The 26264-nt window shown below is 36.3% G+C and overlaps 4 protein-coding genes across 7 annotated transcripts; 2 read left to right on the plus strand and 2 right to left on the minus strand.

Moving 5' to 3' along the window:
* Positions 1-90: 90 nt before the first annotated feature.
* Fkbp39 (FK506-binding protein 39kD) lies at positions 91-2173 on the plus strand. The gene is made up of 5 exons (XM_014353954.2): positions 91-231; positions 572-661; positions 740-1255; positions 1343-1745; positions 1816-2173. Exons 1-5 carry the CDS (start codon positions 222-224, stop codon positions 1895-1897), a joined length of 1101 nt encoding a protein of 366 aa, XP_014209440.2. The 5' UTR covers positions 91-221; the 3' UTR covers positions 1898-2173.
* Positions 2174-3059: 886 nt separating this feature from the next.
* Osbp (oxysterol binding protein) lies at positions 3060-15812 on the minus strand. Of its 2 annotated transcripts, XM_014354056.2 has the most exons (10): positions 15249-15812; positions 12026-12091; positions 10393-10598; positions 10055-10308; positions 9481-9664; positions 6851-7140; positions 6524-6768; positions 5798-6454; positions 5490-5710; positions 3060-5413 (listed from the first exon to the last, which is right to left on the minus strand). In XM_014354056.2, exons 1-10 carry the CDS (start codon positions 15404-15406, stop codon positions 5271-5273), a joined length of 2424 nt encoding a protein of 807 aa, XP_014209542.2. In that variant the 5' UTR covers positions 15407-15812; the 3' UTR covers positions 3060-5270. The 2 variants fall into 2 exon arrangements, with proteins under 2 accessions (XP_014209542.2, XP_014209543.2); XM_014354057.2 differs by lacking the exon at positions 12026-12091.
* Positions 15813-16779: 967 nt separating this feature from the next.
* On the minus strand, positions 16780-18801 carry LOC106640094 (folliculin). Of its 2 annotated transcripts, none has more exons than XM_089588717.1 (6): positions 18298-18801; positions 17965-18242; positions 17801-17907; positions 17402-17722; positions 17066-17300; positions 16780-16985 (listed from the first exon to the last, which is right to left on the minus strand). In XM_089588717.1, the coding sequence occupies exons 1-6, from the start codon at positions 18799-18801 to the stop codon at positions 16844-16846; spliced, it is 1587 nt and encodes a 528-aa protein (XP_089444843.1). In that variant the 3' UTR covers positions 16780-16843. The 2 variants fall into 2 exon arrangements, with proteins under 2 accessions (XP_089444843.1, XP_014209477.2); XM_014353991.2 differs by having other exon boundaries at positions 17402-17719; positions 17795-17907.
* Positions 18802-21175: 2374 nt separating this feature from the next.
* LOC106640080 (uncharacterized) lies at positions 21176-24153 on the plus strand. Of its 2 annotated transcripts, none has more exons than XM_014353963.2 (4): positions 21176-21453; positions 21958-22425; positions 22527-22701; positions 22795-24153. In XM_014353963.2, exons 2-4 carry the CDS (start codon positions 22023-22025, stop codon positions 23105-23107), a joined length of 891 nt encoding a protein of 296 aa, XP_014209449.1. In that variant the 5' UTR covers positions 21176-21453; positions 21958-22022; the 3' UTR covers positions 23108-24153. The 2 variants fall into 2 exon arrangements, with proteins under 2 accessions (XP_014209449.1, XP_014209450.1); XM_014353964.2 differs by lacking the exon at positions 21176-21453 and adding an exon at positions 21721-21877.
* Positions 24154-26264: the final 2111 nt, after the last annotated feature.

A 26264-nucleotide genomic window follows, 5' to 3' on the forward strand; every position in this document is an offset into this window, starting at 1 on the left:
GATACTCACCCTCTTTTCAATATCGACTATTTACGATATCGATACTTTTCGAAGCATTACCAAAAGTATATCAACTTTTCGAGTCACTTTTCAAAAGGTAGTCGAAGCGATCAAGTCCTAAATAAGGTTGGACAAGGCGAATTTTATCAACACAGTGCAAATCAATTCGCCAATTTTTAATCAATTGTCTATCGATTCGCTAAAAAAACCAAGTCATCATCATGCTGTGGGGTAAGTAATTTTACTTGATTTACTTTGAGTAATGAGAAATTCTTATAAAAGGTTGTACCGGCAAGCACAAGACCGAACACGTGTTGAATGGCGGCAACGCCATGCGGTCTCGCTCCCTACGTGGACATGTAATTTCCTACTTGAACATGATTGCCACAACCTCGTTGTTACCTGTTAAAAGCGCACGAGATAATAAATTCAATATTCCCTGTTAAGCATTAACTGGCATGTTTTGAAACATGACAAATAATGACGAGAGCCAACCCTTACCCATTCCTTCAGTGACACGCTGCTATTTTAACTATCACTGGAAATGCTTATGTTTTTTTAACGATTTCAGGACTAATAATCGAGTCAAACAAAAAGTACACGCAGACCATCGAGCAAAGTTTTCACATCTCGATGGCAAGCTTGAATCTCAGCAAATCATGTAAGTCTTCCTTGCACACAAATTTTGTCATTGTACATAATATACTATAGCTAACTTTGTTCTCTATTAATGTTTCAGCTGCTGGTCAAATCCAAGTGAGCGTTTTTGATCATGAATCCGAGTCGAATTACCTGTTGTGTACACTGCACAAAGAATCACATTGGCAGCAGCCATTGGACTTGAATTTTGCAGCAGGTCAGAAAATTTCTTTCTCCTGCAATGGCAATGGCCATGTCCACCTGACTGGCTACCTGATTCCCGAGGACGATGACGACGTATTTGATAATGAAATGGATGATGAATCTGAGGAAGACGAGGATATTCCTGTCCTCATGCCAATTGAAAAGAAAAGGAAAGCCAAGCCAGAGAATACAGAGTTGAAAAAGTCAAAAAAGGCCAAGTTGGAAAACTCTGATGAATCCAATGAAATCGATGAATCTGATTCTGATGATGGTGAAGATGTAATGGGACCACTAAGTTTTAATAACGAATCAGATGAAGATGATGATGATGACGACGACGATGAAGATGGAGAAGAAGAGGAGGAGGACAATGATGATGAAGAGGAGGAAGATGAAGAAGAGAAAAAAAAAAGTAAGTTACACTTATAAGTGAAACACAAATTTTAAAACAAATTTCGTATCATCAAAACAATTTTTACATGCTAAATTTTATTTTTAGATAAAACAACTAAAAAACCTGCAAAGAACCAAGCGTTGACCAACGGAAAAGATGTACAGCTAGAAAAGCAAACGAAACAACAAAAGAAAAACAAAGAGAAGAAAGATAATAACAAAGTAGAAGAAAAGTCAGATCAACAGCAACAGAAGAAAAAAACAGTCGAAGGTGGAGTTCAAATTGAAGAAGTTCGAGTGGGACACGGTGCCCCAGCTAAACCTGGAAAATATGTGGGAGTTTACTATGTAGGAAGGCTGAAGAATGGCAAGAAATTTGATCAAACCACATCTGGAGATGGGTTTAAATTCAAACTTGGAAAAGGCGAAGTTATCAGAGGATGGGATGTTGGTATCGTAGGAATGAAGGTCGGTGGTAAAAGAAAAATTGTTATTCCGCCAGGCATGGGGTAAGTATTTTTAACAGTATTTTTTTCCGCTTTTTTCTAATTTAAATGACAATTTTATGTATATTTGTAGATACGGGGCCAAGGGATCTCCTCCAGTCATTCCACCCAATAGCCAACTTATATTTGAAGTCGAACTCAAATCTGTGAATTAACAGGTGTGCTGTTCTGGCATTTGTATTATAAATTTCAGAATTTTTACTTTAACTTATAGCAAAAATCAATCATAAATGTTAATTTCTTTTACATAACTATTTTTTCACTTAATGTACTTATAGGATGATATTGAATTTCTACCAATTTTAAATAGTGTTTATTAAATAACTTTTTTTATTCTTGTTATAAATAAAATATCAATAATGACAACGTCATAGTTACTAGAGAATAATGTCTTGAAATAAGTGTTTGATAATAAAAATCGATGATGATAACGTTTTGTTCCTTTATTCATAAAAAATCCCAACCTTTTGTAAATGTATTTGACAAATAACAGTTTTGTGAATATCGAAGAATAAACAAAAGTGGAATGTTGACCTTGAGAGAAAAAACAGAAATCAATAACTTATCACTGCACGTAACTTTAATATTTCAATAGGAAAAAGTCAATGGCATACAAAAACACAACAAATTTAGTTACTATTACTCCGTCTTTTTTGCTTCTGACTTTGACTTCCAAGACAAAGTACAAACTCCATCTTTACATTCCTTAACTAATTCTGGTGCTTCTTTTTTTTCTTCATTTTTTCCCCTGTACCAGAATTTCATGAGGATTGGCTGTATGAGAAATCTGAATACTAATAGCAGAATAGGTACAATTACGCAAGGTACACACACCATGGTCTTTTTTTATTTAATCAGTTTTTTTGAGCATTAAGTGTTAAAACGTCGAAAAATGCCAACACCTGAAAATATTTTACGTTTAAATATCAACGCTCTATCTAGTAATAGAAAATAGGAGTTCCCAAAATTGTTTAACCTCTTGCACTAAATTTCACACTTTTTTTATTTAATCGTCACAATGAATTTGATCAATACCATATATTTCACTATCGATCAAATGATACTTACATACTTAAAATATGACAACACGTCAACACATCAACAGACAAATGAATTGGCAGCTGCGCGACAGAATAGCTTGAGAGCAAAGTTTTGCGCATCTAAAAAAATGAACTTAGAAGCGCGAATTTTCAAATGGTACTTACGTAATTTTATACGGCACTGGAAAAAAAAAATCTGTATATCAAATATTTTCTCAGATGAACAAAGTTAGAGGTGTAAAATTCATTTTTATCCTACGAAAAGTAAAAAATCTGATTAAACTGATAATTTTCTTTATTTTTGTTTACAAGTGTCATTCCGTTCTATACAAACAACGTTTATTTTCCGTGTTCTACTTTTATTAAAGTCACTTTCATTTATTTGACAAAAAGTCGAGTAACGATATGTAAATCGTCTCGTCTCGTCGTGAATAAATAATACACTTTTTATCAGATTTGATAAATTAAATTTTTTTTTCTCGCCCCTCTATTGCAAGTATACACATTTATACAGTTGACTCGTACACACGTGCTCATTCTCTCTCGTTTGCATTGGAAAATTAATGAATATATTATACAATACTTACAACGTTTCTCATTTTTCAAATGATAACTTTTTTTCTCAATCTGACATTAAATTTTTCGTTACTTTATTAAATATAAAATGACAGGCACTACAGACCAGCATGTACGGCTTTATATTTCCCATATACAATTAGGAACTCGACGCAGCATTTGCTCTTAAAAATACAATTGCACACGTTCTTTTATTGTTCCTGTATTTTTTCAAATTTTTTTTCTCTGCGCATCGACATCGAGTCCAGCAATGTTGCGCACAAGAGTCCCACCCCCCTTTGATTCTTTCGATTTTCATTATCTATTTGTGTATGGACTTTTTGTGTGTTTATTTAATTTGTAATTAATATCGTAGCTACGATATATCATTATGTACAAGTGTGCTCGAATGTTCCAAAAATGTATTTCTTTTTCATTTTACTTTACTTTCCTTTCTATCCGTAACACAAATATATTTAATATAATTACACTATTCTTCATTACATTATTTATAACTTTATAATCATAATATTACAGATATTATCTTCAAACTCTTATGCGCTATAAAAATTATTTTACAGCCTGAGATGCAATGTAACAATTGGTGTATTCTGTAAGTTTTCGCTTTGCAAGCATTTTGTTTTACCTAACAACAGTTTATTGATACTAGTTTATGTGAAGGATATTTTTCTGACGCGAACATCGTGAATCTTGTTTTCAGCAAGACCGGAAGTTTCGTTTCATTAATTTTTTATGTTAACTTTTTTTTATTGCAGGAAAACAATCGTATTTTTGTAAGTTGCTTACACAATATCGGCATATTCATTTATATGTATAAATTACAATAATTTTTTATGTATTTTACTCATTAACACTTTTTTTTTCATTGACAAGAAAAAAAGCTATTACAAAGCTCAAAACGCTCTCCTAAACAAAAAGTTTGGAAGCTCATTATAGATCGAATTATTTTTTCCAGCCTATACTTAATTGAGTCAAAACTCGTTTTTGGAATCAGAAGAAAGACTCTGTGTTACGAAGAATATCGCGAAAATAGCCTTGGATTCGGAACTTTAAGATGAGTTACCTTACTCAAGTAAATCATGCAGTCAACAAACTTTAGTAGTTATGTCCTCAACCAATACGCGGTATTTATTTATACAACTCAAAAAACTAATAACATAGACATGTAAGTCACTAAATGTTTAAAACTATAGAAATTGCAACAATTGTTAAACAATTATCAAATGAAACACAACAATATAATATTGGCACATCTACAGCATTCATGAAACTATTGAAAAATAGAAAAAAGGAGTTACAAAGTTGAAGCAGAATGGCTGCAGATTCCAATGGCAGAGTACATTATACACTATTGGTGCAATTTCAACGCAATCTTTCAAAATATGTAAAATAATGATGCACCCAATCTGTGTAAAGCTGGCACGTATTGTAAGGGATTTTCTTCAGATACTTAACGGAACGTTTGGTAAAAAGAAAAAATAAAACCTAATGTAGTACGGTGATGCAACGTAACATTATAACAACGCATTGCAAAAAATAATTCTCACACCTTTGTAATTGAGTAAGTAAATTTTTTTCCAAGAAACGAGCACAATAAGCATAATTTTATTTGTCCGTTGAGTATAGGAAATAAAGATCCGTAAAAAAAAGGATATCGAATTTTGGCTAGTGAAAAAGAAGAATCAGTAACTGTATAAACAGCAATATCAAAGCTCAATCTTTTTAAATATTTTCTTGTATAACAGAAATTGTTGTATTCTTTTTTTTTTTTTTTTTTTTTTTTTCATACGCTGCTTTCCACACAAACTCTGGAACAATCAGCCCATTGAATTCCGTTGTGTTTGTGATAATGAGCGACGAGTCGATAAGCGTCACAAGCTAATGTACATACATGTCGTTAAAAGTAGACAATCTAATAAATTTTCGGACACCGAGACCAATCCTGCTTACTTTTGCAATCCCAATACTCGCCCGTGTACACGTGGCATAGGCTGTTCGTGAACGGATCTTCTTGTTTTTTGAACCACATTGGCTCGTACGGTGAGAATGGTAAGCCTGCAATGTAACGAATATTAATAATATAATAAACAGAGAGACAATAAAAACAATGAGAGCTTGAAAAAAGAAGTACCTTGTTCGGCTGCTTTTTCAGCCTCGGCTTCGCGAGCTCGTCTTTCGGTTCTCTGCTTCTCTTCCAGGCGTATCTTTTCGGCGTTAGCTTCCACCCATTGTCCGTTCTCCATTAAACGCTGATCCGGCCGTAGACGCGAGTCCGTCGGTGCCACATTCTCCTCGAACTCGTTGAGCTGGCAGGCCAGTTCCGTGAAATTATAGTACTTTTCACAGTCGTCTCTGAAATCGAAAATATTTATACATTATCTATCCGATGACTAATTAAAAAGTAAACAACGAACGGAAGAATGAATCGTCACGACTTACGGAGGCATCCGCCGCTTCCAGGCGGGGACGTACGGCCCGGTCTGATAAACCGGGTTGTCAGCCGAGCCTGACGTACTGATGACCGGGGCGATCTCGACCTTGGCGTCCCAGGTACCCTGAATGACCCACTTGGCTTGTTTGTTCTCGTCCATGACGACTCCCTTGACCTTGCGCTGACTGTCGCGCGCAAAGTACGAGTAGGGCACGTACTTGAGATGGCACTTGACTCCCTGCTTGTGGTTGACAATGTCGGTGTCACCGCTTTGATCGACCCAGAGCTTGCCGACGACGATGTTGTGCACCGTCGTCGTGACCTTGTGCCAAGTGTAGTGGTGATCGCCGTCCTTGAACTCGAGGTGTACCGTGCCGAGGGGATAGATCTGCAGGTACTTGCCCCGAAACTTGGAGGTCATGGTGAACTCTTGCCAGCAGCGCCAGCTCTTGCCCTCGCAGTACTGGGCGGACATGGGCGGATGGTGAGAGACCTGTTCCGAGAAGGCACGCCAGCCGAGATCGTCGCTTCGATCGCACTCGTAAGTCTCACCTAGGAGCGGATTGAAGGGCTTGCCCGTGCGCGAAGCTGTCGTCGAGTAGCTCGAGATCGTGAACGCGGCCACGTAGGCCATCTGCTCGCAGTAGTCCGTGCACTCGGCTGCCCTGTATCACATTCGCCATTGTTACAATTGTCACCATCGGCTGCAACGGATCGATATCGGCAATACGTACCGGTCGAGAATATCCGCGTACTCGTAGTCCTCGGTAAGCCTCTGGAGCATGCTAAGGGGCTCGGAAAAGTTGACGGGCATCGGTATCTTGGACAGATCCTTACCGATGCAATTTTTCATGATGCTCCAGAGGTTGAGGGGATAGTTGGGCTTGTCCGGCACGCGGGTCCTGTGTTTTCGTCTCGTGCCATTGCCGGCCCTCATCCTGGAGATGCCGCTACCGACGCTGTCGGCGTTCCAAGCGCTCTGTGGACGCGGGGCAAGGAAATACATAAAATATAAACCAAGTACCAATCATAAAAATCGAATTGTGTATATGAGTACTCACGCCGTCGGGCTCGCTGTTGGAGTGAACGTAGCGTCCGGCTCGTTTGGCAGCGTCGGTCATCATGAGGTAGGACGACGATTCGTTGGCTGGATTGACGGGGTCACCCTCTGAGCTCGAGCCATCGTCGCTGCCCTGGGAGTAGTTGTTGTTGCTCTCAGCCTCGGCTCGCTCGATCGAGCTCAGGCCTTCGTTGGCCACCCCCAAGGTGAACGTGTCCGATTCCTGGGCGTCGTAAAATTCAACGCTCTCGTCGTCCTCCTCGCTCGGCGACCTGTTACCTGCCACCGAATCTGCGCGTCGCCAGACCACAAGCACAGTACGTTGCCATTAGACCCTCGCATACGTGTTACAATATATACATACATCATATATACGCTTAGGGCTACAAGATAATGAAAGATTGTTCGTTAGATAGCGTTGTACCGTTAACAACTCGAATGATTCACGGGTATACGTGTGTACTTACTACTTATTTGCCTCAACCGCACTGATAAGACAAATATACACGCTTACTTACGAAGCGAAAAGAGAAATTTTTGTTTTCTCTCGAGTGTTTCGGCGCTCCGATCGGCTAGCTTTTATCGCGCGATTATTTCGTTACATAAGCGTATAATTGTAAGCACACACGTACGCGCGCTCTTTTTGGCGCTCATTGCAAAAAAAAAAAAAAAAAAAAAAAAAAAAAAAGTCGGGGAATTCTCTCGAGATGATTGCCAATTGATTTGTCCCGAGAATCCCACCGATATTTTGTAAAAAGTTGGGCAGTTATCGCGCACGATTCCGTTGCCTCAAAAACAACGCGCAGCTACGCAAACGCGAGTGGGCCTCGGCGGGAGGAAAACACCAAACTCAAGGAGTCGTTTGTCGAAAGTATTGGACGAAAAATCGGCGAACTCGCGTACAAAACTACGCTGGACTGTTTAATCGTCTGTCTGTTCGAGAGTGATTGCACGCGAGTTGGATTGGGGTGAAACTAAAGTTGAAACTGCACGCAATGCGTATGTATATGTTTTGTATACATCTACCTCATGATGTGCCCTCGCGAACAATTATAGCCGGTCATCAGGTGTGATGCGCATCAGAAAACTGGCAGGGAAACTAAGATCGCGCGAAAGCCAAAAGCGGTGAAAAAGAAGGGGAAGAAGTCGCGGTGAGCGCGCGAGGGTCAACGGATAAACGAGCGCTCGATCGGCGAGGAGAGAGAAAACGATCTATACAAGGATAATATATAGGCGTGCGCGCATTTCGATGTTTCATTTTCGGAACGAGCGTCGACGAGGTGCTTTGTGTACCTCGTTTATTTAGTACAATATTTACCGACCTACACGCGACCGAGTCGCATAGAATTCCTAGTGGAAAGACTTACGGTTATCGATGGATAGATAATCGAGAAAATTCTAACCGAACGCTTAACGCGCTTCGTTTTGCACCTACGCTCGGAACGCATTTCTTTTTTTTTTAATGAAAAAAGAAAAAACGCTCCCATGAAATACTCAGGTACAGGAATTCGAGCGTTGCTCAATGTGTAATTATGGTATTAGACGATGAGAGAGAGAGAGAGAGAGAGGGAAAATAAATTGAAAAAAAACTCGGTCGCGCGCGTGGAAAGGAAAGAAAAACGACGAGTGCGCGTGTCGCGGAGGAATAGGCCTTTCGTGCATTAAATTTCAATTAATTCCGCTGCAGGATATCGTTCGGAGTCATACTTTTCCATTGAGCATATAGTTTGAGTATTATATATTATATTATATGGTGGGAGAAAGACTCTTTTTAAGAGCGAGACCCACTACGGTAGATGACGTATTACAATTACCTCATCTGCGATTTAATCGGGACGCTCGCAAAATATCTGATACCCATTGTTTGGTGATAAATGCTTTTTTTTTTTTAATTTACAAAAAAAAAAAAAGAATTTCGAGTAAGCGCATGAATGCGTATACGTATGTATATGTTGTCGGCACTGCACCTTCGCGCTCAAAGTGTCAAGGCCGAGTTGTCGGACACCTGATCGAAACTCCAAACGTGCACGGCGCGTACACTTTGCGCGATCCGAAAGTAAGTAGATGATAATGCAGGTGCATAAAATGTTGTACGCTCTACAACCCCCGTAATTCCATGCATTCTTCAACTGATATACCAGTGCACATAGGTATATTCACGTGTACCTGCTGTTTAATATATTATAGGCGGTGTGAGCGCACGCGATCTGCCCCTTTCTCCTCCACAAGCGACTCGGCTCTCGTCACGCGAGCCCTTTCTTTTAATTTCACTTTATTTCATTTGCAGCTGGAAGACCCGAGAGCGCAGATTTATCCGTACGTACAGTAGAAAGCGCAGTAGCCAGAGTATAAAAGAGCCGCGGTGAGTTTCACGGGTGCTCAGAGTACTACAGAAGGGTTGGAATACGTGAAATAAATTTGTTTTTAAACATCACCGGTGGCGGGTGAAAAAAATACGCAGGAGCGAAGGGATGTTCTTTTTTTTTTACTCGGTACTCACAGGTACTTTTTTTTGTTTCGTGGTTTTTTGTACGCGCAGGATTATTCTTACTTCGTTGGGGTAAGGTATGGTACGAACAAAAGTCCAGCTTCGCCTTCTCTTAGGGAAACAAACAAAAAAAGACAACTTACGGGTCGACCTGCCCGGCTGTACCGTCGGGAGGGCGTGCTGGGCGGCCTCTTCGAGGCTCGAATACTGTCGCGACAATTGCTCAAACATCTTCTCGAAGCGGACCTTCTGGTCGCGCTCGTGCTGCAGCATCTTCTTCCACTTGGGCTCCTGCTGCTGGGCCAGCTGCAGATACTCGTCGCTCGACTGCAAGCGAGAAGCAAAAATTTTACTCGCCCACTCTTAATGTATTCAAGTACTTACAAAACAAATTGCGCGAGGCCAAGTGTAAATAAGTAAGGACGATCGGCGCTCGAGTGCAATGATTACTGGCGATCGGCACGCGTTACGCAAGTCACAACGATACACGACCGATCGCGATTCTAACTCTTTGTTACTTTAAATCCCCGCGCGGAGGAGGATTCTGTTTTTTTTTTTTTCCTACAGCACTGATCGTGTATCCTTGTACTGTTTTTCCTTCTTCTTCTTCTTCTTCTACCTCTTGTAGTTGTTGTTCCTTTTAAGTACTTACGTACTTTTTTTGTTGTTGTTTGCTCTAACCGCTTATCGATATAGGTATACGCGTACACAACGTACTTTGATCATGGCGTTGGCAGCGATCCGGAACTGGGTGGCCTTCTCGTTGACGGACTTGAGCTTGGAAGATAGCTCGGGACTGAGGTTCTCGAGGGTCTCGAGATCAGTGAGGGAGCGCTGGAACATCGAGCCCCGCTTGGTCAGCAGGTCGTTCCACTTTTGTAGAGTCTCGAGTTTTTCCTGCAGGTCCTTCATCGTCGAGGGCGTCTCCACCTTCTGGCTGTCGTTGCTCTGGTACACCTCCTCGTCCTCGTCTGCCAAAGAAATTATGATACATATATTGTAATAGTACTCATTAAAACGATTCGTCGTCGTCGTCGTCGTCTGAGCTCACTCACCGGATTCCATGGCTTGGATGGCCTTGGCTTTGGCGAGCTCGAGCGCGGTGACCCATTCCTGGCGCTCGACCTCCGTCGCGGCCTTTATGTGAAAGGTCTGCGTCCCGCCGTTGCTCACGACGAAGGTACACGCGTCCACCGTGTGTATTAAGGCCCCGTGTAACGATATCGTGCCCCGACACGTGTGGGACATCTCGCTCGGATTCCTAAACGAACAACGTTCCCAAGGTCACTATCGAAGGAACCCTCTTCCTCTTCCCCCAGAATAAATAAAAAAAAGACGATGACCCCCCTCCCCTCACTCTCCTTTCCATTGTCTCCCTTTTTTCTTTACTTCTGTTCATTGGTGCGTCAAGTACATTATGTTAGTTGAATTGCGTGTGAATTCGTGGCTTCGGAACAATTATTATTATTAACACTGTATAATATATATATATATACCTCGCGTGAGTGCTGATGTCAAGTAAAACGATTAGGAACATTTGCCCAATGACAATTATCCTCTTTTTGTTATCATCAATCAAGCTTTTTTTTTTTTATGTGAGTTACACACGAAACATGGGTATAATATGTGGGGTAAGTACATGGACAGCAAACTAGGTATGTAGTATAGTATATATTACAGCAACGCTACACCATAATTCGTTGAAGCTCGTCAAGCAGTTGGATGAGTTTTTCATGATTTCAACAGTAAGTGGTTGTTAAAAGCAAACAAGGAACAAGTACTTATGTGTCCTTGAATCACATGTTACTACTTATTATACGAGCGTGTTTCCAAGTACCCCCACCAATGATCTGTAAGCCAAGATTTACCAGAGGAAGCACGGATTCCAAGTGTACCAAACGGATGAAAAAAAAAAAAAAAAAAAAAAAGTTTCTACTGAAAAAAGCTCTGGTTAATGCAACGCTGTTCGACATTACAACTCTCGTTTTACATTTTACATTATGCAACTAAACACGACTAATAAGGAAATTAATGCAGGTGTTCTGAGTGGTATTGCATATATGTGTGCGTACTTATGACGCGGCACAACCGAACAACGACGTCACATATTGTATATAAAATATACAGACCATACACTCACAGAGTAAACAACGAACAGGAACACGTACAAGACACGCACTAGAAAAATTTTATAAAACACATTGTGTGTGTGTGTGTGTGTGTGGGTAGGTATAGGTGTATATAAAAGGACATAACAATGCTTCACCTTTCCACAGTGTTAAACAATCATTAATAGAGTTGTTATCAACATTTCGATGATTAAAAGTAATTGGCAACACGAAATGTCCAAGCAACATTGAAGTATCGAGAAAAAATAAATACCATCACAATTTTATCGATATTACTACGACACATTCGATGATTAGCGCGACAAGTTTATTAGTTTAGAGCACATTAGTAATGTCACGTAAGTATGCATAGATATTTTGTGGTACAACTGTTTCGAGTGAATGTTGGTTTGAGAAAATGATTACACTTTTTCTTTCGAGAAGAGAGTATGTTTATAAAATTGAAAGTACATTGTAGAGAATATATATATATATATATATAAAAATAAATAAAAATAAATGAATAAATAATAATAATAATGACATTGTTCAGAGTTGATTTTTTATTTATTTTACTTACTCGGAGGCTCTGCCAGCTCTCCGCTTGCGTCGTGACGATATCTTTGGCCCCCCAGTTGGTTCATTCCTAAACAATGTACAAACATACAATACAAACCCATGTTCATTTAGGATTAGTTTTCGATTGTTTGTTTGTTTTTTTTTTTTCTATTCGTTTTTTTCCGCTCCATCCGTGCGAATTTTTTTGGCTAAAAATTCGGAATTTTTTTATATATATTTAAATTTTGAAAGTTGATCATTAGGTCTGGCTGTAGGCAGACTTTGATAAATACTAGATAAATTTTATGATGAGTCACATTAGCACAAAATGAGGATGATAATATGCGGTACCACAGTAATTTAACACTGAATGATCGATTATGAAATACCATTTTTTTTTTTTTTTTTTTTTTTTTTCAATGAATACATCACATATGGAATCACGAAAAATTGATTAACTTAAAACTTGTGCTGTACATAACATGTTTAAATTTAGATGATGGAAAACTATTACATGTACATGAAATTTTTTTTTTTTTTTTTTTTTTTTTTTTAATGAACGAAACCAGAAATTTTTTACTTGACTGGCAGAGCGCACCTCGTATTTAAGTAACACGCGATTTTTAATTAAAAAAAAATTGTCTACGTTTGACTGTTGCTGACACTCTTACAAGTCCGAAGTTTATAAAAGGTTTCACGTCAAGTGTGATGCATAAAATTTAGTTGTATAAAAGTAAAAAGTGACAAAAATAAATAAATAAAAAAAAAAGCTTGTAAATGCACTGACGTAAAAAAAATATCATTAAAGGAATATATGCACTTGAATACAACCAAAAACGCTTTGGTAACCAATTTGTTTGAAAACTCGTAAAATCGATAGCTACTCAAGCTCAGCGATTTGTATCAATGTGCACAAATTTGAAAAATATTCAGTCAAGTTAAGTTTTATCATTTAATTTTAAAGGTATTTAAAAATATCAGAGTGATACGAAATATGAATCAGTCTTGAAAAGTGACATTTGGTAATTTTAAATAAATATTACTAAAAAATATATGATGAAATAACTACTTGTTTTTTTCTACCAGTGCATATACATTTATTGGTGATGGCTTGTGATGATTTATGTGCCATGCAAAGTGAAATACTTTCGTGGGAAGCTTCTGTTTTGTCCTTTTTTTTCATACTGGCTCCTTAAATGAGTAATTTTATGTCGTATTGTATAAATTAGATTAATGTATTATTTGCGCAATATACCCACGAGATTCTAAGAAGTCGGTGAGAGCACATTGGAAAAAATACTAATTACTTTACATAAGAAGTTCTTACAAGGTAACTAGCTTAGAGATAGACTTGTACTTTTTTACATTTGAACGAATGTAAATACTTGTTTGAAACTGCGCTATTTACCTAAATTAGATTTTACTTACACAAAATTTTAAGTGTATTGGGCATCTACAAAGTTTTCGTAACGTGTTGTATTGTCTCTTTTTTTTAATGAATGTGTTTAAACAAATGCCTTAAAATTTTTTTTTACTCAACTTTAATACGAGTACACAATTGAATTGATCTCTCGTAAAAATATTAGATAATATTTTATTAATTAACAGAATAGGTCCTATTGAAATGCATCTCTGGAAGAGAACATGATCTACAAATATTTCCGAAAACGGCGTAATAAAAGAAGGAAAATCATAAACTTATAAGATATTGAACTCTAATCAATATGAGAAAAGTTCTTTACTCGTGTCTATAAGAATGCTGTTATAAAATATTGTGGGTGATATGTTCAACAGGTGAATGCATAATATTCTTAATGTTCTTTTATAGATTCACAGTATCAAGCGGAGTTTAAGAAAAAAAGGTCAATTGAGTTTATACATTCTTATGTGGTTGTTTGTGTCTTAAGCCTTTATATTTTTTTTCATTACTATTATTTCATAGCTTATATAATAAAACAAAATAATGTGGTAATTCATGTAGCTGATGGTATTTATACATATACATATTCCTACAATCCATCAAGTATTTGTCCAGTTGTGAAAAAATGTATCCCAATATCCATGAAGCCCGATAATATTGTAATGTTGCTGTAATATTTTGCCTTGGATTTTGATTAAAAGTATCCATTTTTTTATAAGTTTAATGGCATAACGATACAATGTGTAATAAAAGTGCGTGTCATTTTTTTAGAACTAATTTTTTAAATTTTTTAGTAATCACAATACAGAAGTCTTTGATTATAGCAAAGTAAAAACTAAATTATTGTATTGATATCGAAAATGATATGGGAGATATAATTAATGAATAAAAATTCTTATGATTCAAAACGACACTACTAGATAAAGTAAGTCAAGTGCATATATAAATACTATTTTTGAATGAATCATGAGTTTTTGTTAAATAAGTAGTTGTATTATTTATCTAAGTTAGTCATAACTATTAGACTTGTGAATCATAACGGATTTATAGTTAATCTTATAGACATACAACTAAATTGTAACTTTGTGACAGTGAGCACTTGCAAAGTACACATTAAAAATAAAATTGCAAAAGAATACTATTGATTCAAAAAGAAATTAGTGTCATTCATTGTTATTTGGCGGCACACTTGACAATGGCAAATACGTATAGGAAAGATTAGGCGCTTATACTAATATTTACAGCCATGCCAGACACAAGTAAGCATAGAATAATCTTTCATCCAGTACAAAGAGGGCTATCCCAACGTAATCTGGAGCAAAGCAATAAATGTAAACAATGCACTATCATCAATTGCATCATAATCTGGCCAAGCCAGCAATAAATGAGTAAGAGACAGAAATACAGGTTTTACGTATTCATTGATACAGTCAACGTAAACAGATGACACATAAGCAACGAATTATTGGTCACCAGCAGTTTTTCCAAAAAACGATTTCAAGCTAATAGCTGACAAGCGGTTGCGTTACAGCAAAATTGCATTATCATCTGATGACAGTACGACAGAGCGAGATAAAGAGAAAAAGAAAGAGATGGCCCCAAGGGACACGGTTTTTCCTGAGTGTAAGTAATAATTAGCGAACAAAAAACGAGCTGAAAAGATAGGTAAACAAAAAAGAAAAAAAAAAAAAAAATGGGCTCCGATTCTGATCCAACTGTGATATGAGCATAGCTACGCGTAGCGACACGTGCACACACAGCAGCGGAGACCAGATCGAGTAGATGAGCATCATCAACATCAGGGAAATCATCAGGGCCCGCGTACCTGTAGTAGGAGAGCAGCCCGTTGTCCAGGACGAACCACCTGCGCTGGTAGCCCTTGAGATAGTTGGTCCACTTGAAGAGCCAGCCCTTCTTGGCACCATGCTGGCTCGTCTTGGACTCGGCTGAGGTGGTGCTGCTGGTGGCGACGGCGGCTGCCATCCCGTTGTGCGGATTGCGATAATGACCTGGAGCTGTTGCCTCCTGCTGGCTACAGCTGCGACGACGCCTAGATCGTCGACTGCCTCGCAGGGGACGGAGCCGTGCAGGCCAGCACCAGGCCCCTCGTTTCTTCTTCTTGGTCCTCGTCCTCCTCTCTGTTGTACAACACTGTTTGTTATGTACGTGTACAGCTGAGGATTCCGTTGTACGTTGTTATATTGTACTCGTATATATACAATAAAATAATGTGCAGTTGCTCCGCTGCATGAGAGTTGACGTGGTGGTGGTGGTGTTGTTGTTGTTGTTAAACATATGCATCAGCTGCAGATTACGAAGGGCCTTTCCTGCACTCTTGCCTCCTCCTCCTCCGTCGTCTGCTCCGGAGCTGTCGAGTGTGTATACGATGCAGAGGGAGAGGAGGGCTTTGACTTTGCTTTGATAAGTATAGGTACTCAAGTATAACGTTCGTTGCGGACGTCGTTGTCGGGAACTCACGACACTTAGACCTTCCACGTATACGTTAGGAGCAGCAGCAGCTGCATTCCTCACCGCGACGATTCTCGACCACCATTTTACATATGACACGGAGGCCGTGCCGTGGAGCAGGAGAACGACTGAACTGCCGACGTTATTTTACGCTTATGAGCTGGTACATACATACGCATACACTTACATCAGCTCGATTGTGTATATTTAGGTTACTGGTACTATATAGGTATTATTAGGTATCAGATTGTGTTCCAAAACGCATATCGCAGTAGTTTAATCGCAAAAGTACCTATGATAGAGCTACGAAATAGGTAACGTTGTCACTTACACCACGTGATTTTGTGTTTTGGAACATGACGTGTAATATATTATATACACGTCATTGCGCTGTTCTGCGCTACTTCCGCAATAATAATATCAGCCGCGTGACATTTGCAGTACCTACTTCTGGAAATGAGGAAATCTGAAGTTCTTTAAACGAAAAATTAAACTGACTCCGCAGTTTTTTCGAATATTACACCATCAGCAGAACACCTAAGGCCAAAATGGAGAAAAATATTGTTTATGCACCCTCCCAACTACATCGATGATCGATTGCTAAGCGATACTTGGTCCAGAAAACTGAAAATTTTTTCTTTTATCGTATTATTTTTTGGTTGAATGAGAAATGCCTTTTTTTCAACGATCAATAATTTATTTATATTTAAAAAGTTTATCTAAAAAATATACGTATGAATAATTCGAATCCCGATTTTTATCGACAAAAGTGGAAAATCGAATGTCTCGTAAAATTTTAACGCCATAAAAATTCGTCTTACTGTAGCCTTGCAAACTACTCCTTAAAATTTACGTTAAATATAAAAATTGCACAACCATATCTTGAAGTTTTTTTTTTTTTTCTTAATAAATACTGCTTTGCTCAATTTTTTGAAAAAAATAGGCATCACTTTATGCTGGATTCGACGGTAAACCCATAGACCAGGCATCCAGCAGATTCTTATCCTGAGGACCAGCTCCCAAACTTGTCATCAAACTTGTCAAGTCAGTTCTGTGAATTTGGCCGTGTGTAGCATGAATGACTTTTGCAATACTGTAAACAGATATTTTATTTCTTAAATATGACGCAACTATTAAGAAAAAAATTATTACGAATTAAATAATAATTGGTACTTTGTCCATTCTTCTTGTAAATTGTAAAAATACGATTCTAAAAGAGAATCATTAAGTTTTTTATTGTCAAAAGCTTTTTCCAACTTTATTAAGAGATTTGGAAGTTTCACTGGTAACACTCCCATCCATTTCACCACATGAGATCTTGTACTTTGAATTCTGTGATCTGCAGGTACTATATCGAGCCTGCATATTTGGGAACAAGGTAAAGGTACTGCAATCGACGTATCAACACCTATAAACAATAAATATGAAGGATTACTTGTCTAATGGCCCTCTTACGAGGACACGACTAGAAACGTAAAAAGTCATGAAAACGGTTCATCTAAAACTTACTAATGAAATTGAAAATGTTTGTTTCTGGAACATTTTGCGCTCTGGTTTTAACTCTTCTACAAGCTCTTGGTACAAGAGAGCATAATGCATATAACGACTCTAAAGTTTCTCGCGCCGAACCTCTCACAAGAATCTTTATCCCCGTTAAAACTGCGTATAAAATTTGACGAAATTGGTCTCGACCAAGTGTACTTCTCAAGTTTCTCAAAACTGTCATAGGATTTAAATTAGAAACTTCTTGAAAATCTGGTATACGAGAATCCACGTTAAGATTGACGGGATATTTCGCATTGTTTAATGTAAAATTTTCGTCCATTCCTACTTATGGCAAAAAATTGAAAGTTTTAAGTAAACGATTTTAATTAGTTTTAATTAAGTTTTTTTTGTATTTACCTAAACAATTCTCCTCGTTAAAATTAATGTCTTCCCCTAGTAAACTTAACGGTAATATTTCAACAAAATGTGACGCTCCGATGCTCAATATCCAAACGAACCACATGTGAATTCTGAAAGACAGTTTCTATTTAAAAAAAAGATAATTTTTTTTATAGACAGCAATTTACCTTACAAAAACATATTCTTCGTCTGTGATTTCAGTAAGAGTTCTTGGCTGATTATTAGCATTGGTCTGTGAACCGGGATTAACATTGTTATTTAATGTTAAACGAACTACTCTCTGTGGACATCTGGCTTCTTCCACATTGTACTTTTTTTCAGCAAAGTCTTGCAACTCTCTTATGATTTCGCTTAAATTTTCAACTATGAAAGGCCACATGTTCAATAAAAATTGTTTATCCCTCATAAATACTATGAAACTGTACCATCTTCTTAATCCTCTTGCCTGAAATGATTTTTTTGTTTTGAAAACGTTTTTTGAGTATGAAGAATAAACATACCTGGGCATCCTTTAAAGGAAAAGTATAACTTAAAACATGTCCGCTGGGTTCATCAAAATAGCAAATACCCTCCTTTCCAGCATATTCTTCACAACTAAGACTTCTCATGCAAGCACACTTCAATTGAAATCCAATGTCCTGCATCAAAGACTGTTGAGATGAAAGAAAAGAAGTTCTGGTCTCATGTTCGTTGCTCAGAAATTTGAGATAACCCAAACTGGAGCATCCTTTGCAGTCCTGTAGTTCAGAATAAAGAGTTATTGCATCTCTCAGGACCTCTTTCGACCCATAAAACTTTAACTTTTCATTGTTTTGGTAGTCAAAGTTCTTAAAAGTTTGTGTAGTAAACATCACTCTGGGTCCATGCACTTCACAAAAACTACACAATGCTATGGCTGCATTCATTTCTTGATAAAAAATAAAGTATATGTTTAATGATTTGCAGCAGCAGGACGTCAATGTTCTCCAGTCGCTGGTTATACTTTTACGACGTTTTCTAAACATTCCCTGGGAATCATAGGTACAATATAAATAACATGTACGGGTGTTTATCTATGTGCAATACGTGTATACTTGTAGAAAAAAAAAAAGTGAAACAATACAAAACGCGCACTTGATTCATTATTCTAAGTGTAAATTGTAAATATTTAATAAAAAAATACAATCATTGTGACATAAACAAAATACTCTAACGAGGTACAATCAGCGAATGAGATTTTACAACTAAAAAATAAATCAATGGTAAAAAAACATAACCTCGGGAATATTAAAAACAATACCTATCGCTCAAAAAAAAGCGTGCAAGATCGAGAGATGTTGCATAGAAAAAAAATATATTTTATATGGAAACATGCCTGCATGTGGCCCGCTTAATCGCGAATTAATTATTGTCCATGTTTATCGGTTCGCTTTCACGTGACGGTGTTACGATAAAAATAAAAACTCAACGGCACATGACACATGATCAGACCACTCAAGTAAAGAAGTTAAATACAGATATAGGTATACACACCTGTATACTCTTTCCTCAGATCACTCAGATGTCAGATTATATATTTACTGACAAGTATATAATATATACTTAATATAGGCATATACTTAATGCGTATTGTTAGATTTATGTCGAGAAAAAAAAAGTCATTTTTCAATCATTTAAGAATCAGCAGTTGACTCAATTTCAACTAATTGTAATTTAATTTTTATGAAAAAGCTCACATTTTGCATATATTATGTGTATATATGTACATGTAAGGTAGAATTTTTTATTTATTATGTGATGTATTTTTGTCGTTTGGAGCGTTTTTAGAAAAACACGTATTTTTTGTCGATTTACAATTTTTTATCATTATCACTTTGTCGTACAATGTCCATTCCTTACATTATAATTTAAAACTTTTTTATACCATGTTAGTTTGTTTTATTTACTCAATTTTTATAGAGTGCGTTTTTATATTAAGGTACGCGAGCATGAAGTGCAACTTATGTATAATTATAATGTAATTTTTTAATAAACAATAAATTGCGCTAAACTTGTAAATAAAATATACTCTCTCATTGTACGCCATTTGGTCAAAAGTATGAGATTATTGCCTATTGAATATATACATAGCTTAAAAACGTGATAGTTTATGAAAATTGTTTCGTTGCACGATAAAAATACAATTATGGATGCGTGAATGTAAACATAATTATTATTTTGAAATACTTACTGTATATTATCAAGTACCACCGTGGGACCTTTTATTTCCACGGACTACTCCAGTTTACAAGGTATATATACGCCAAACAATCTAATAGATACTTGGGACTTTGAATTTCCAAGCCGAGTTATTGTCAAAGATTTTGTCCAGCAAAAACTTATACTGTAGGTTTTCAGAGCAACCTAAACGAAACTTGCCATTCGAAATCACAATTTATTTCAAAGCTATTATATAGCTGGGTTGACTACGTACGAGTACTTGTATGTGCAACTGATAAATAATATTATACGCTTAAATTTTATGGTGCTTTTGTATCGAAAATTCCCACAGCTGAACTAAGTACTCCAAGGGCAAAAAACTGCAGTGCCAACAATAGTTTTTCTAGTAGGGAAGAGTACGAAAAAGTGTTAAAAAAAAAATTTGGTGTCACCTCACTTCGTAGTAAAGTATACTGAAAAAAAATTTCGTCAATTTAAATAAACGTGTCTATATACCAATACAAACAAATAAATATACTTCTTTGAATGAAATAAACATTTATTCAAATCTATTAAATATTACCATTTGATCTGAAAATACATTTATTCGTTTGTATTCGTATAAACGTTCGTTTGAATTGACGAATTTTTTTTTTTTTTTTTTTCGGTGTACGGATGTTACGTTTAAATACTTTGTTAATCGAGAAACTGTTAAACGTTCCATCATCTCTGTCATTTTTTTTTGTATGAAAAAAGAAAAAAAATATTCGTGTCTAATATTTTTTATAATCTACTCAACGGACCTACTTAATCGTTATTTTTTTTTTTTTGGTCCCTTAATTCCTATTGAAAACTGTGTTGTCAATATATAAACAACAATCCCACGCTTTTTTTATCACTCGTTGCGTACTGTTTGAATTGTATACCGATTTCTGACTTTGACCTTTATGAGCTTGTCACAGTTAAGTATAAAAACAAATGTTAAAAGATCCGAGAAAATCTAACACAACATGAGCCGATTATTATCTTGACCAATAACTGCGAGCTCCATACTTTAGATATCTTTTTTTTCCGTAGGTACGTAAATCCAGCGGGAGAGAGACGCTGACAAAAAACTCGTACTACTGGATTGTCCAAAATCATACGTATAGGTATATACATATGTGCGCGCTGTATATACTCTACGGTATAGGTTTTCCGAATCAGTTGTCAAACCGACTTGCATTCGCTTACAATTATTATTATTATTATTCCCAAAGTTCCGCTGTCCCCTTTGAGAGTGTATGTTTGCAGCGGTGGTGGTATTATCACCTTTAATCGTTTTAACTCGTTGTGTGTGACACGGAGGAAGAAAAGAGAGGCAGCAGATAGCAGCTGATATACCTATCCCCTCAAAGATGGCCGGCTGCTGTTGTTCTCGATATTATAGAGAACGCTGCAAAGCACACAGACATTCGGGATGAAAGATTAGAGCTAAGGTAAGCGAAAAGATCAAAATAACCATGCACCTATACTGTGCTCCGATTTTTTTCTATTTACTTCATTGATAGGTACTTAGTACTTAGTTCTCGCTCTCTCTCTCTCCCCGTGTCTTTTATATTTATATTATCGTTTTGACCTGCTTGTTACATAGTTGGGTACCTTTACCTGTTTTATGTATATATATATACGCCAACACTTACAGTGTTATGCGTAGAAAAAATAAATACAATCTTTATATTTTCTCACTGATTGATCATGGATATACCGCGATATATTTTCTATCATTTATACGCGGATATAAAGAAAATTGTGGTTTGTTGAATGTGTATCAATTCTCACGACTCAAGTTGAATATGTCACTCTTTGAAACAAGTGTAGCGGTTTTACGAGTTTTCAGTCCCTTCATTTGGCTTAGCGGCCGTGAGTGGCAATAATCGACTTGTTTGAAAACGGGACGATACATTCTCTTGTTTTTTTACTATGTTGTAACAACTTTTCAGATGCTATAATTGTGCAGTTTTGAACTCGTGTAAATAAGTATACAACACACCAGAGCAGCTCTCCAATGGCTTTTGATCCAAGGAACGTCAAGTATCCCCTGGACCTGCACCATCCGCAAAACATGTCGCCCTACCCGTACCCGAGTCATCATGTCATTCAATCAATGCACAGGATGGACGAAAACAGAAACGAAAATCAATGCAGCAACAAAGAGCTGTGTCCAGCTATTTCGCATCAGTCGTCTGGTACTCAAACCATACAAAAAGTCGATGTGGCCACCATGACGGATCCATTGCAAATAGATTTTAGACTGACCTCCGAGTACTTGGAGCGTTGCTCAACTAGTCTCGGTAGATTGCCATATGTTTGCAAATACAAGGACAGTAGCAGTAATTCGTCGGGACGCAGCTGTCAGGATATCCACCCGAAAATTGAGTATGACTTGCCGGAACCGCAACGCATCAATGGTAAGATCTTCTTTTTTTTTTTTTTTTTTTTTTTTTTTTTTTACTCCATGTATGATGGAGAGCCAATCAAGACGAATTTAATTGAATTTGTTCGATTCAAGGTATGCTAATTTATCATTGTCCCGAGTGTGCCTATCGTTTCGAGGATCGCGAAACTTTGCAAGATCACCTAGATGATCATAAAAAGCGGCCCTACGTGTGCGACATATGCGGCGTAAAATTACGAAGAAAAGAACATGTCATTCGGCACTCGTCATCCTGCCACGATGTCAAAAGGTACCAAGGCAATCAACCGCACTTTATTTTATTTATTTCTTCTATAATTTCGCACGTTTACTTTTATAAACACATGTAAATGTAACGTTGTAGGCCCTACCAGTGCAGCACCTGTTGCAAGTCTTTCAAACGAAATGAGCATTTGTTGAGGCATTTTTTGACGCACAGTGGACAAAAAACGGAAGTCTGTACCGAGTGCGGTAAAGCTTTTTATCGGAAGGATCACCTGAAGAAGCATTTAAAATCGCATGTGGCGAAACGAGCCAAGGAAAGCGATTCTTTTGCTGCAAACTCGAGCGATGTTCAAACGCAGCAGCAGGTGGCAGCCCAACAGGAGGGACTGAGCACCTTCACCATGATGATGAGGCAGGCCGGACCGCCTCCGTTTTCTGTCATGAGAACATAAAAATGCACGTACTCCCTTCGAAATAATCAGGCGTACAAAAAAAAAAAAAAAAACACTTAACTCGATACTTTGATCTTTTTCATTTGAAGTTTAGATAGACATAGACGTCGATGAAATAACTTGATTAGTGATCGAAGTTCGGAAGTATATTTTGTCTTGTTTGTTTTTAAATGTTTCATTCAACATTAACAAGTATTTCGCGTCGAAATATTGATGTAAACTATCATCGAAAACTCATCCGTCAATGAAATTTCAAACTTTTATCACGGTAATTTCACTACCAACATCAGCATCAAACTTTCGTTTTTATAACTTTTTATACGTTAACTATTATTTACCTTGTTTATCGACATTTATAGCTCACTATTTGATGATTTGAAGCTCTCTTTCGTCTTTGTAGTTTTAGTTTTTTGATTGACATTAAATTTTTTTTTTTTTTTTTTTTTTTTTTTTTTACACCACTTGGTAAGATTTGATCACATTATCGTAATTTTAGACAGTACTTAACATTATGGCGAATAAATTTGATTGTTGCGTAGCTCATAGTTAGATACTTTAATAATAAAGAAAAAATAATAATTAAAATATTAAAAGCGCTTTCATATACAGTTCTTAGCTTAAGTGAAATTTTTCTATTGTTTCAAAAATGTAGTTTAACGCGATGTGTCGCATTAACAAAAAAACGTGAACAGTGCATAAAAACTATTTGTGTAGTTGCGACAATCCGTACACTCGAGTGCTTTAATTACGAGTTAATAATTAGCTATAACAATGGTGATCGTTGCGCGTGGTGATCAAGCAATCTGGTTATATTATTGATGATAAGAAGGAAAAAAATGAATAATAATAATAATAATAATTTCATTATTGTCGAATGATCGATGCATAAGTTGCCTTGGTTTATTGAATAAGTAAGAGTTTATACAAAAAAGAGCGATAAGACTTGTGAGCTTTTATATCACGAAGCAATTGCAAAATCACTCAAAGTTTGCTCATTACATAACAAAAAATACGTAACTACTTTCATTATTAATAAAAGCATTAAATACAAAAGAAATCCGTAAGCATTTAACTCCATGATTCCTTTCCCATTGACATTTATACTTAACTGTTTGTACCATTCATTGGACTCAACGTAAGTTTTAACACGAATAATCTTAGTTTATATTTATCTTCGTACATGATCGATTAAAAAAAAATATCATTCGAAATTGTTAATTTAATAGGTTTGTTCCTGATATCAGCTTGGTCCAAATTTACGAACAAAATCCAAAATACTTACCATTAATTTTCCATTAGTTTTATTATAAGGTTTGAGCGAATATTTTTAACGTTAATCATGAGATCTTAAAATATTACCACTAAGCATCTACGTTTAGGAAGAAGAGGATATCAATGAAATGAAATAACACATATTTTTCTCACAATTTTTGTTTATATATATATGTATGTATATTATGTATAGGTATTACATAAAGCAGCACTGGGGGAAGTCGTTCACTTAATGTTTTATTTTATTTTACATAATAGTTTTACGATCTTCGCATATGCAGCCTTGCATTTTGAAAAACTGTTTATTTTACGAAAAAAAAAGATTATTATTATTGCCCTTGCATGCGGCGCATATCTAGGTAAAAAATAAACCGCTTTTTCTTCAAATCACTTGCGCTGCCAAGGACACGCGAAGAAAAACTTTTGTTCTTACTACAGTCGAAATGATATTTCCTTTTTTTTATACCATATTTTTGTTCTTTAAAGCTGCATTTTTGCGCAAATACTCTTACGTGTACATCAAAACATTCCACTACTTATTTGTTTTTCAATTAAAATATAATATCACGAAAGGAAACGCAAAAATATTATTTAACTCTAGCTTAACTTAGAAATTATATTGGAGTTCTCTTAATTAACGTTTAAGTTGCGACAAAGTATTTACAATTGCACAAATAATTTATCTTTCGTAGATATATAATGTTTATCACTCAAAAGAGTAAGAAATTTCGCTTGAAAAAAAAAAAAAAAAAAAAAAAAAAAGTTAATCCAACATGACGCTGAACACTGTCAAAAAAGTATGTATTTTTGTACAATCGATTTTTCTACAACGCATATAACGTCATAATATACATATTTTTATTTTTTCCTTTCTATTAAAGGTATTAGGAAGTCATTTATTTGCAAACTCCAAAGGCGTTTTGCGTTTCAAAACTATTGCTCGTTCTATGGTATATTTTTTTTTTATTTTTCCTTTCCTTTTTGTAACGTTATTTACGCGCTAATCTATTGAAAATGAGTTAATAATGCTTTGTACTATTTCAAGGAATTTGTATACCTCCGCGTTTTTCATCTTTTATACCCTTTTCCACATAACTACTTTTCACACTTTCATATAAATCAGTTTACTTTTATTTCGTTCATTTGATGCTCAATACTCGATTTCGCACCTGATGGCACATACACGTTTACCAGGGCAATAGCACCGGGTCCACGGGATCTCTTGTGCTTGCCTTATTTGGCCGTTCACCAGGTGCGAACTTTGCCTTTCCTACCGAGGGCGCACCAAACGTTCAAAGTTTAACGAAACAACAAAAACAAAAAAACGCCCGAGGTAGAAAAAGTGTGTATACTCAAGAGTTGTGTAAAAACGAAATGTGTTTGCAAGTTGTTTAAAAATTTTTCACTCGGACTTAAGTATCAAATTTGACACAACTTAGTGCGATTTTTTTTTTTTTTTTTTTTTTTTTCTTTTCAAGTGAGCTTTCAGTTCCAAAATTTAAAAGCGCACGTTGTGTTTTATTTTTATTGTCGATGACTCTATTGATTTTACCCGTAAATAAAATACAGATATTGCTAAGTGTAGCTCGAAAAATTTTTTATTCTTAAGTAAAAAATGAAAATGTAAGTTTACAAAGAATTGACTGCAAATTTACAGATTGGCGTGAATTCTATCGTGTTGTTTCGCACAATCAAATAATTATAGAAAATCGCTAATTTACATTAAAGAAAAATGTAATGTAACCATACATTCACAAGAGTTGCGTGAAAAAAAAAGTTTTTTAAATACGAAATTTACTTTGGTCTTGAAAAATAGATATTGCAGTTGACAAAATAAAAAAAAATAAAAATAAAAATTATATCCATAAAATTTACAAGTACAGAT

This window comes from Copidosoma floridanum, unplaced genomic scaffold (assembly GCF_036245765.1).
Source record: "Copidosoma floridanum isolate Cflo_tuat_1 unplaced genomic scaffold, Cflo_Japanese_pri ptg000007l, whole genome shotgun sequence".
Taxonomy (NCBI): domain Eukaryota; kingdom Metazoa; phylum Arthropoda; class Insecta; order Hymenoptera; family Encyrtidae; genus Copidosoma; species Copidosoma floridanum.

Bases quoted from the DNA above. Each gene is read 5' to 3' on its own strand.
- Fkbp39 (XM_014353954.2), top strand. The intron at 662-739 runs GTAAGTCTTCCT...TTAATGTTTCAG, and splicing joins CTTGAATCTCAGCAAATCAT to CTGCTGGTCAAATCCAAGTG. The intron at 1,256-1,342 runs GTAAGTTACACT...TTTTATTTTTAG, and splicing joins TGAAGAAGAGAAAAAAAAAA to ATAAAACAACTAAAAAACCT.
- Osbp (XM_014354056.2), bottom strand. From the start codon at position 15,406: ATGGCAGCCGCCGTCGCCACCAGCAGCACCACCTCAGCCGAGTCCAAG. The intron at 7,141-9,480 runs GTAAGTTGTCTT...GGCGACGCGCAG, and splicing joins ACAGCCGGGCAGGTCGACCC to ATTCGGTGGCAGGTAACAGG. The intron at 6,455-6,523 runs GTACGTATTGCC...AATGTGATACAG, and splicing joins TACGCGGATATTCTCGACCG to GGCAGCCGAGTGCACGGACT.
- LOC106640094 (XM_014353991.2), bottom strand. From the start codon at position 18,801: ATGTTTAGAAAACGTCGTAAAAGTATAACCAGCGACTGGAGAACATTG. The intron at 17,720-17,794 runs GTAAATACAAAA...TGCCATAAGTAG, and splicing joins TAACGAGGAGAATTGTTTAG to GAATGGACGAAAATTTTACA. The intron at 16,986-17,065 runs GTACCAATTATT...ATCTGTTTACAG, and splicing joins TTACAAGAAGAATGGACAAA to TATTGCAAAAGTCATTCATG.
- LOC106640080 (XM_014353963.2), top strand. From the start codon at position 22,023: ATGGCTTTTGATCCAAGGAACGTCAAGTATCCCCTGGACCTGCACCAT. The intron at 22,426-22,526 runs GTAAGATCTTCT...GTTCGATTCAAG, and splicing joins GGAACCGCAACGCATCAATG to GTATGCTAATTTATCATTGT. The intron at 22,702-22,794 runs GTACCAAGGCAA...GTAACGTTGTAG, and splicing joins TCCTGCCACGATGTCAAAAG to GCCCTACCAGTGCAGCACCT.